The sequence below is a fragment of the Thalia democratica genome, chromosome 1, assembly GCF_965202585.1.
Source record: "Thalia democratica chromosome 1, ktThaDemo2.hap1.1, whole genome shotgun sequence".
NCBI classification, from domain to species: Eukaryota; Metazoa; Chordata; class Thaliacea; order Salpida; family Salpidae; genus Thalia; species Thalia democratica.
In genome coordinates this window covers 47,912,718-47,923,611 of record NC_139165.1, presented here as the reverse complement: position 1 = coordinate 47,923,611, position 10,894 = coordinate 47,912,718, and the positions used below count along the sequence as shown (strand labels likewise).

The 10,894-nt window shown below is 25.3% G+C and overlaps 1 protein-coding gene across 1 annotated transcript; it reads left to right on the top strand.

Annotated features, from left to right (window-relative positions):
* Positions 1–550: 550 nt before the first annotated feature.
* On the top strand, positions 551–10,640 carry LOC145844317 (U3 small nucleolar RNA-associated protein 15 homolog). The gene is made up of 13 exons (XM_082951710.1): positions 551–665; positions 1,466–1,558; positions 2,519–2,706; positions 4,179–4,302; positions 4,433–4,487; positions 4,580–4,705; positions 5,314–5,449; positions 7,699–7,783; positions 8,362–8,515; positions 9,322–9,446; positions 9,524–9,675; positions 9,782–9,840; positions 10,238–10,640. Exons 1-13 carry the CDS (start codon positions 576–578, stop codon positions 10,405–10,407), a joined length of 1,557 nt encoding a protein of 518 aa, XP_082807836.1. The 5' UTR covers positions 551–575; the 3' UTR covers positions 10,408–10,640.
* The last annotated feature ends 254 nt before the right edge of the window (positions 10,641–10,894 follow it).

Genomic DNA, 10,894 nt, shown 5'->3' with positions numbered 1-10,894 from the left:
AGTTGAAAAAAAAACTCTTATACACTTTGTATAAACTACAGCCCTTTAATATTTAGCTCAAGATGTAAAACTAAGTTAACAGAGAAGTTTTTATAACTAAACTATCAAATGCATGTGTTAAACTAGTTTTTCTATTGTAAAAGTTACTATCCAATTACACAACATCCAATAAAATATTTTTAGAAATGTTTTTTGATTAATTAAAAACTTTTTAAAACATTTTGCATCTTAAATATTAAAAATTTTTCTAGTGTTCCGATGATAAAGTTTTATATGCCAGTTTTGATTTAAATTTTTATACAATTAAACAAAGTCTAATAAGAGTCTTACTTAAAGTTAATTTAAAGGTAAGAAATATCCTAAATTATTATCATTTTAGCTAAATTTAGCAATATATTAGTACAGACTTTTCTTGGTTACTCAACCTAGTTAAAAATGGTAATCTTGCCTATACCCTTTGTTTTAAATAACTGTTTGAAATATGCATTTAAGTTTTAATGACTTAAGTAACAATAAGCTGTAGCAAATTAAATGAGGTAAAAATATCCTAGATAAATTAAATAAATAATCTACCAATGTCTGATTATAAACCACTGGAAGAAGTTGTAGGAACTTTTGCAACTAAAAACACAGATCCAAACTATATATATTGGAAGTTTAATGGAGTGAGTTTAGTTTTTAGAACACTGTCAAGATGATACTTTAAATTTTATATGAAGTATTTTTTTATTAAATTTTTGTATCTAACTTATTAAAAATTTATCTATACTAGAAAATTTTGAAGTTAAGTTTTTTATCTAAACTTGATTTTATATTGATATTATATAAGTACAAGTGAAAACTTTCTTTTTTCTTAATTATTATACTTTTAGTTTACTGAAGTATTAATATTGTATTTTTTTCAGCTTAATTATAGTTTTTTATATGAAAAATCTAAAAAATGTTTAAGCTGCTTTAAAGTATTAATGTTTTACTAATTGTTTTTAAGCTAAAATTTAAATTTTGAATTACTTTGTTAATTTTCAGTATATCTGTTAAGTTTAATTGAAGTTTGATTATTCTTATATAATTTAATAATTTAGTTTAAATTAGTTTATAGTTTTAAAGCACATAAAATACTACGTAGTCATACTGCAATGATTTTAAAATTAGTAATCAACATTTGCTTTTATTAAAAAAAAAACTTTTTTTTATTGGAAATACGATTGAGTTTTTATATTTTTTTTCGATTATAAAATTTGAAATATTTAAAATATTGAGCTTGAAAAGCTGTTTTGTAAAAACAGTTTTTAGTTACTATATATTCCTTTTAGTAATTATAAAAATATTTGCAAAAATAAGTTTTAGTTACTTTCGTTTAAAATTTTAAATATACTGGATAAATAGAATTATGTACTTATAAATCTTTAAAAGATCATGTAATTATTTATCACTACAGTAATATAATTTCAATTGTTTTACCCAGGATCCAACAACAATTCCTCAAAATGGGGCTGTTAATGATATAGCTTTCCAACCTGTAGCCCCATACAACTTTGCAATTGCTTCTTCGTTAAGAGTAAGTGTTAATTTTTAAAAAGAATTCAAACTATTTAAAACTTGTTTTTTCATTTATTTTAAATATTTTGTAATCATGTTTCAGTTAACAATTAATAATTTAATTCCTAAATTATTTTGTAAATGCTTATACCTATGAATAAGCTAAAAATACACATTGTATTAACAAAAAAAAATCAGTGTCATTTTCTGAAAGTTTTTTTTTTACTTGAATAAATCAACTGTTTTAATATTTTTTGATAAAAAATTGGTAATTATTTACAAAAAACTAAAAAAAAATCTCATTTACAGTATTAAGGTAAAAAAATATCATGTTAATATTTTGTTTTGCTTATGAGTTTTTAATTTCAATAGTGTTTAATAGTTTTTATTTTTGTGTAAAAATTTTTTTTGCCAAAAAGTAGTTATTTTAAATTTTTGTATTACAATACTCATAAATGTTATAGATAAAAACTAGCAGTATTTTTTTGACATAAAAACATTTTATCTCATATAGTACACTGTCAATTTAAGTTTGATCTTCATGAAACTTCAACCTTAGCATAATATTATGACACTGTTATTTGTAATGGTTTTTTAGCATAGTGTTTATTTATATCCTTTATAATATCAAGTTGAAGATTTTGAGTTTAATCTGACAGAATATGAAGTTATCCAGAGTTTAGACTTATGTAATTATTATAAGGATTCAAAGTATTAGCATTTTAAAAACTCAGAACATTTTTTATGAAGCAGAAACAGTTAAGAACTTCAATAAGGTGTTTTAAAAATCTTATAAAATTTAAAAAATATTATAATTTTATTTGTCTTTGATTAGATAATTTGTAAACAAATTTAATATTAAGAAAAAAAAAACTTTTTAGGTATTATGTACAAAATTTAAAATACAACTTCGATCATTAAACTGTAAATAGGGATTATTACCGTTAAAAAGCATGATGTTTATTTATTAAATTTGTAGGTGAAAGTATTCGATACTAATTGGCAAGAAAAACGATCCTACAACTTCAAAGACAAGATGTGGTCGGTGAACTACAATAAGGATGGCAAGTCTTTAGTGTGCGGTGGTGAGGACAGTCAAATTAAACTTCTGTTACCCGACATGAAGGCTATCAGCAGTGCTACAAAAATTTACAAAGGACATACGGGGTAAGTTACTAAAAAAAATTAAATATAGCTAAGTCTAATTTAACTTAATATTTAATTATCTGGCTTCTTTTGAAACAATGTTCATAGAAATACAGTATCAAACTAACAAAGCGGTAATAACAACATTTTTGAAATGGTTGTATTAAAGCTGAGTTAGCTTTTAGCTAAACATTTTTAAGCGTTTTCACGAGTTAAGTTGTACAGTTATAGATAAAAAAGTAAATTAATTTTTTTAAAACTGTTTAGAATCAGAACATTTATTTAAGGGCATAGGGGGGTAAATCACTTTTTTCACAATTTGATCTTATTTTATATAGTTTTTACTAAGCTACAGGATGCGTTTTACAGATTTTAAAAATTCAAAATAATTTTTGAGATATAGCTGGTCAAAATCGGAGGCAACAATAGTTACCTTACGGGAGGCTCAAACTAAAACGAATAACTAGAAATCACTAAAAATCTATCTCCTCTTACGTTTTTTGAGATAACTACCTTAAATTTTTAAGAAATGTTCCTTGCAATATTTAGAAAATTCTGTCGGAAAGAAATTTAAACATGCCCTTAATAAGTAATAATAATGTCTATCTAGCCTAAACTTTATTATTAAATTACAATTTTTCAAACATTGGAATCAAGTCTTTAGTTTTTGTGAATTAGTAAATGTTTAACATTGGAAGTTGACTACATGATTAGTTTAGTTTTAACAGTTTCATAATTTTTTTATATATTATTTTTTGTTAACTATTAAACTTGATCTTTAAAGTAAGCCTCAGTGCTCAGTTAAAAATAAATTAAGTTATCTTTATTATGGTTTCTCTACTTTATGTTACTAATATCAGGGTGCCCTTAAACTTGGAAATCTTGGAAAAACTTGAAATCTGGCAATTAAGGCTAAAATAACCTCGAATTTGAGAAAACTTAAAAAAAGGTGAAATTTTGAAAAAGATCACTAAAAAACCTGGAAATTTAAACAATCTTCACATGTTAAGCAGTAAAATTTCGATATGACACAAAAAATCTGTCATATAGATTAAAAAAATTCGCATCATCAAAAGTTTTTTTTTATTTTAAAACACATTTAAAGTAGCTCTTACAGTATCTTTAAATGTTGTTATACTACTAACACAGTTTTTAATTCTAACTTTAAACTAAAAATAGATCCAAAAAATGTGTTGAAAAACCTGGAAGAAATTTCTCAAAAACCAGTGCCTACCCTGTAATTTTAAAAATAAGTTAAAACTATTTTATAATTAAATACTAAATAGCAGCTTGAAGCGAACTATAAATACACCTTATATAATATTTACTTAACTTACTTACATAATATTTATTAACAGCACACTCTTTGTTTATTGCAGCTTGACTCCTAACTAAAAACCTCTTAAAAACTTAATCAATTTCAGTCTGTTTGTTTAGTATCAACATAATATGAGCACTTATCTGTTTTTAAACAAAATATTGTATTTTTAAAGACCTGTGAGGTATGCAAATTTTTGCAACAATGATGATTATATATTTTCTGCCTCTGATGACAAAGTAGTGAAAGTTTGGGACAAAGTTGATGAAAGATGTCTAAACACATTCAGAAGTCACACTGTTAGTAAATAAAAAATAATTAAGCCTAATGTTGAATGTTTAGTTTAAAGCTGGTATTTGAAAAAACTTTTTTTTTCGTATTTACAATCTAAATATTGCGTATAAATACATTAACAACTAAATTTAACAGGATAAAGTTCGATGTGGTACCGTGGCTAAAAACGATCCTTACTGCATCATCACAGGTATTTTTCACGTTTAATCGTTGCATTTGATATATATATATATATATATATATTACAATACTTTTTGTAATTGAAAATTAAATCAACACCAGGTTCGTACGACAACACTGCGCGCGTGTTCGACACGAGAAGCAACCAGGAAGTGTTCAAGGTCGACCACAAAACTCAGGTCGATTGCGTGCTCGCTTTTCCAAACAAGTCGTTGCTGTTTACTGCAGGTTATTTAAAAACTATTTTACTTTTTAGTTTGGTTGCACAAGAACAAATGTACTTGAATTTTTAGTACAGTGAAAGTTAATAAGTTAAATTTTGGAGTTATCGTAACTAATAATAGTAATAATGATAAAAATAATAATTGTAACAACTTTTAATTACTTCCAAGCTTATTATTAAATTTTTAATTTATATTTTTTAAAAGAGTTTCAATAAAAGGTTCTTGAATATTTAATGTTTATCATATTTTATCTTACCTTACAACTACCTGAATGAAAACATGAAAATTTAACACTTTTTTTTATAATTTTATTTACAATTGCTGTGATTTGTTAATTTTCAAGCTCACATAATTTAAAAATGACTAAACTTAAGTTAAGTATTTTTAGCTTGCCATCAAACTTAATATTACCAGCTCATTGAAGTTATCTGACTGTATAGAATATGTCCTCAAAAATTTTTCAAATAGTTTTTATTACAAAACGTAGATGTATAAAATTTATGTATTTTATGTCAATAGTTTTATCAAATGTATACTCTATTTTAACCTTTTTAATTTTTCTGATTCTTAATAATTTGAAATCTCATCTGCAACGTAACAATAATCAAACAGGAGATACATCTATCAAAGTGTGGGATATGGTGCTTTCGGGAAGGCTTCTGTATGAAATTAACAGCCATCACAAAAATATAATGAGCATCAAATTTAACAACGACTACACAAGACTTTTATCTGCTGGTCTCGACGGGTTATTATGCTGTTCACAATTTAAAACTATTTCAATTAATTATAAGTTGACAAACAGTTATTTTGCATATATGTTAAGTATGTAGTAGTTTTATGAACTATTAAGTAGATTAAATATTTTAGAGAAATCATAATCAATTTGTTGCTAGGCTATAGATAGGCCAAAGAGTTAGCAAACTATGGTCAGCTTTGCATATATCCCCATTTTAATTTTTGCCATAGGGATCTTACTTGTTTTTACAAGTCGGTCTTATTTAGTATATTTTTTATTCTATAACTTAATAAAATTAAAAGTAATTTTTGAGGTATAACAGCTCAAAGTTAATAATATTTTATAAAGTTGCTATATAAGCTCTGTATGGAAGATATAAATAAAAAAAGCAAATAGTATTTTTCGTTTTCTTTTTAATATTTTATCAATCTTTTTTAAGTTTATACATTTTTTTCTTTATTCTTTATAATTTAAAAGTATATTTTTATATAAAACTGTTTTTATTTTAAGTGTGTATTAGGTACTAGTTTTTAACAAAAACTTTTTATTTTTATTTGTGTTTTTATTACAGAATCAATGCATAACTGTTTATTACTGTTAATGCTATAGCTTCTGAAAATTAAAATCTCTAGCTCAAAAAAAAAGGCTTTCACTTATACTAATTTCTTAGTTTTAAAAGAAAATTGATATAAATATGCATTTGTGTACAAATTTTACATGATTGGTTTTATCTCAGAAATTTACTTACGTTATCTGATCCTTTTAAAAGTGACATATAGTTTCTACATTTATACGGGAGTCAATATTAACTTTAAAAAACTTGACCCTTCTGTGGCCTTTAAAAGACTTCACACCAGCTAAAGCTCACTAATATGCTGTTGATTTAATCTTGAAAGTGCAATGTTGCTAAATTTATAGATATTTCTCCAAGACATTAATGCTAAAATTATGTTTAAATTGTTATCTACACACAAAAATACTGCGTTCCGCAAAATATTAGTTTTTGAAATCAGGTATGATTCTATAGAAGGCTTCCGATCCCTGCTATAGGTTTAAAAAGCAGCATTTGTTTTTGAAGTATTAAATATTAATGCTTCTCTACTTTTGATAAACTCTATATATACCTCGTAATAGTTGTAAAATTATCAAATTTAAAAATCTTAGTAAAGTGCATTACGAATTGAGTTATTTTAAGCTAAAATAAATTAAATAAATGGCAATAAAAACAAACTGGTGTATTGGTTTTTTAAGACTAAGATTAATTAGTTTAATTGCAGAGTTCTTGTATCAGTTTAAGGGCATAGGGGAGTTAAATTACATTGACTCTTATATAAAAGCTTTAAGTACAAACTACAAAGCCAGTTTTTATGGAGTTAAAAAATCTTGTATAACTTTTGATATATTGTAATTTTTGTAAAAAGTTTTCGATACGAACGTATGGACCGCAAATTTTTTAGGTACAATTTGCTCTGAGTTTTAAAAATCACTAAAAATCTATCTTTTCTTTTATTTTTAAGCAAGAGACCACAAACTTTCAGGAAATGTTTTTTTATAGTTTAAAAGACTTTGATGTTGCGATTTAAAAGATATTTGAAAATAAAACTTAAATAAAAAAACAAAAAAATAGGTGGTTTTTTAATATAAATGTTAAATTTAAAAAAATATTACATTAAATCTTTTTCAAATTGACTTTTTGTGAAAATTTGAAGAATATTGGTAAAAAATAAAGGAGAAGATAAATTTTAAATGATATAGCTTTTTTTTGCGTTTTAGGTTTGCGCCTTCCATTAGAATCCTATTGAGGTCACCACCGAAATTGATCGTTTATATTTTGAAAGTTATTTTGAGTTTTTTTAAGTAAAATGTCTGGGGGCTCAGATAAAACTCTACAAAAGAAAATCAACTTGTAAAAATGAAGGTGGACCCCCTCCTCCCCAATGCCTTTAAGCTTAATTATAATTTTGATTTCACAAAGATTACAAAAGTTAACTTCAAGTTTTTAAAGATTTTTCAAAATTTTCAAATTAATTATAAGTTAAATAATTTTAACTTGAAGCTGTTAATACAATAAAAGAGGTCTTTTTATTTTTCATTATTTTAACTTTGTAAATTAGCTTTAGTTATTTCATATTTTCTTAAGTCAAAAACTGTACTGACCTTACTTTCTTTAGCTGGCTACTAATTATCAGGTTTTCTCACTATTAACCTCTATTTTTAAATAGTTTTGAAATATTTTCTTAAATCATATGAACTAACAGACATGTGAAAGTGTACGAACTCGAAACTTACCAAGCAGTCAACTACAAGAAGTACCCTGAAGAAATTTTGTGCATGGGTGTCTCGGTTAGTTACTATAAAAAAATTTTTGTTTCCTAAAAAATGATTGTCTGTTAAAGCACAATAAAAACTTCATATTGATAAAATGATTTTTATATCTCATGAATTTTATGAAGTATATTAAATTTTTATTATATACAGGGTTGCCACTTTACCTGGAAAAACCTGGAATTCGACAATTTAGGCAAAAAAAAACCTGGAAAAACCTAAAATTTTTAATAGTTTTAACATTTTCAGTACTAAAATTTCAATTTGACACAAAAAATCTATCATATAAATAAGATTTTTTTGTCATCATCAAAATATCATTTTTATTAAAAAACACATTTAAAGTAACTTTACAGCATCTTTTAAATGTTTTTGTACTATTTAACACAGTTTCTTTTATAGAAATTAACTTAAAACTAAAAATAGACCCAAAAATGTTTACTTTTAAAAACCTGAAAGAAATTTTGAAAACCTAAAGAATTTTTAGAAAAAACGAATGGTAACCCTGTATATACTTAAAAACTTGTAAGTTTTAAAAACTTAAAAACTTGTATACCACTTTTAAAAAATAATTAAACTGACATAACTTTTAACAGCCCGACGACGACAAGTACTTGGCTGTTGGTTGCAAAACGACGCTTTCCATTCGTGAGAGGAAAAAACCCGTGATGGAGAAGAAAGTGACTGAAGAGAGCAAGGCTTTGTTGAGAGCGGGCAAGGATAAGAGGAAGAGGGCAACCATCATTAGAAGTTTGTTTATTTGTATTGAAAACAAACTATGTTAAAACGCAAAAAAACAAGTAAAGAAAAAAAATAGTGTTAATTTTGCAAGATTAAACATGTCATTTTTTTTTCTTTTAACACTTTTTACAGCTTGAAACACTCTTGTTAGTTTTCAAAATTTTAATTATAAAGCGTTTTTAAAATTCTCGGTTTGTTCTAATAAATTACTTTAAAGTAAGTATAGTTTTAAATCATTTTTCCTTAAACTTGTTTATTCTTAAAGTTGAAGCACTCAGTTTTATTATTTAAAATCAGAAAAAGGGAGAGTTAAGTTAAATAATAGAATAAATAAGTATTCCGGAAACATTGACAGTAAAAAAAAACTGTCTTCTACACGTTTAAGCAGTTAACTCTGTAAAAAAACTTATTTTTATTCAGAATTAAATACATTTATATAAATGAAATTTATACTGAGTCTCAAATCTAATTTTATTAAAAGCCATGTAATTAATGTTTAATAAAATCACTTATAAACGCACTACTTTTCTAATTCATGTTTTCAAAAATTGTTCACTACTAACAAAACAAATAGTTTCATTCTAACCACAAGTTGTGGATGTGCAAGTACACGATTGCCATTCATGTAATTAGTAACATTATAATTATAATATAATATGTAACAATTTTAGTGTTGAGCTACAAAAACATTAAACTTGAAACTTTTTTTTTCCTTTGCTTTGAAAAACGGCAACACTCGCAAGATCAACGATATAGTTTTGTCGTTTCCAACATTAGGTGTTTATGCTTAATATCACGTCATAATATTTTTTCAGGCATGCAGTTTCCGGCGCACAAAGGCGACCACGTGATCAAGTACAACGAGCGCAACCAGCAGCAAGTTCACGACCAGCTCCTGCGCCAGTTCAAACACGGAAAGGCTTTCAAGCACGCGATGAAGGTTAGCTTTGATCAGATGGCGAACAAATTTTAACAAGCTTGTTCAATTTTTAAGTGATGTTATTACATTCAAAACAGCGTCATCAATGGACCAAAACGCCGGAAATGTCAATTTCAGTTTTGGAGGAACTTATAAGAAGAGATAGGCTGACCCAAGCTTTCAAAATTCTCGAAGAAGAGCGAAAGCCTCGGAACAATCTTTTGATTGAAACGTTAAAGTTCTTGACTAAGTTTGTTTGCGATTGATATATTTTGTTTTTAAATTTTATTTTATTTTTAAAAGAAAATATTTAAGTAAGTGATTTGAAGTTAAACTAATGTTTTATATTACTACAGGTATATAACCAATCCAAATTATACAAACACTCTCGAAAAGGTAGCCTCTAGTTTAATTGGTTAGTTTTTTTACAAAATGTTGATAACAAATAACTTTTTTACATTTAAAGTAGTATATATAACTTCTTAAATATATATAACTTTTGAAATATTTTTTGTATTAAACTAGTTGTATTCAAACTAAATTATGACTCTCGGTTTTACTTTTTTTTTACTAAATGTAAAACAAATTAAACTTCTTGGTACGATGAAAAATAAATTTGCAACTAGCCTTTATTTTTTTTTGATTAATGATTAGTCAGTTAAACATTTAAACTGTATTTGAGAAATTTTTGGAAAAGTAAAAATTTCATACTAAACATTTTCTGAATTCTCAAGCAGTACTTAAACTTTGTTTTTTTAGATTTCTACACATTTTATAAATACTTTTGAAACAAATGTTTGGTTTACGTTTAGATTTCTACGCTCCCATGTGGGAGGAACTGGAAGAAACTGAAATTCACCACTTCGATCTGCTGAAGTTAGCTGTGTGGAACAGCTTACAACTGTGCGGCGAAATGAGCTGCCTGATGGGCTGCATAGACCTCATCATGTCCAGCCACAACCTCATGACCCCGCCTAAATAGTTTATGAACACCCGTAGTGAACAGCTTATCTAGGAAATTAAGCATTGCGTTAGATTAATTGCTCATAAAAAAAGAAATAGTTTTTAGAAAATTTTATATAGACACAAAGTGTAGTTTAAATTCGAAAATACATGTACTTTAATTTATTTTTGTTGGATGTATTTTTTTTGGAGTTTTTTCTATAAATTTAGTTTTATGTGTAAAATTTTAAAATTGTTTTTAAAATAATTGTGTACTTCACTTAATTTTTTTGATGTAAAAACATCTTTTAACTTCTATTAAATTTTCTTTGATTTTAGCAGTTTTATTTTTAATAGTTTGTAAGTTTTTGACAAATTGTTTAAAAATATTTATTTAAGTAAACTTTTGATTATTAAAAAAAAATATTTTTTAAATTTAAGTTTTTGTGTTTTTAATTATAATTGAAGTTTATGTAACGTTAGACTAATAATAAAAAAGTTTTTAGAAAAAATATAATTCTTTACAT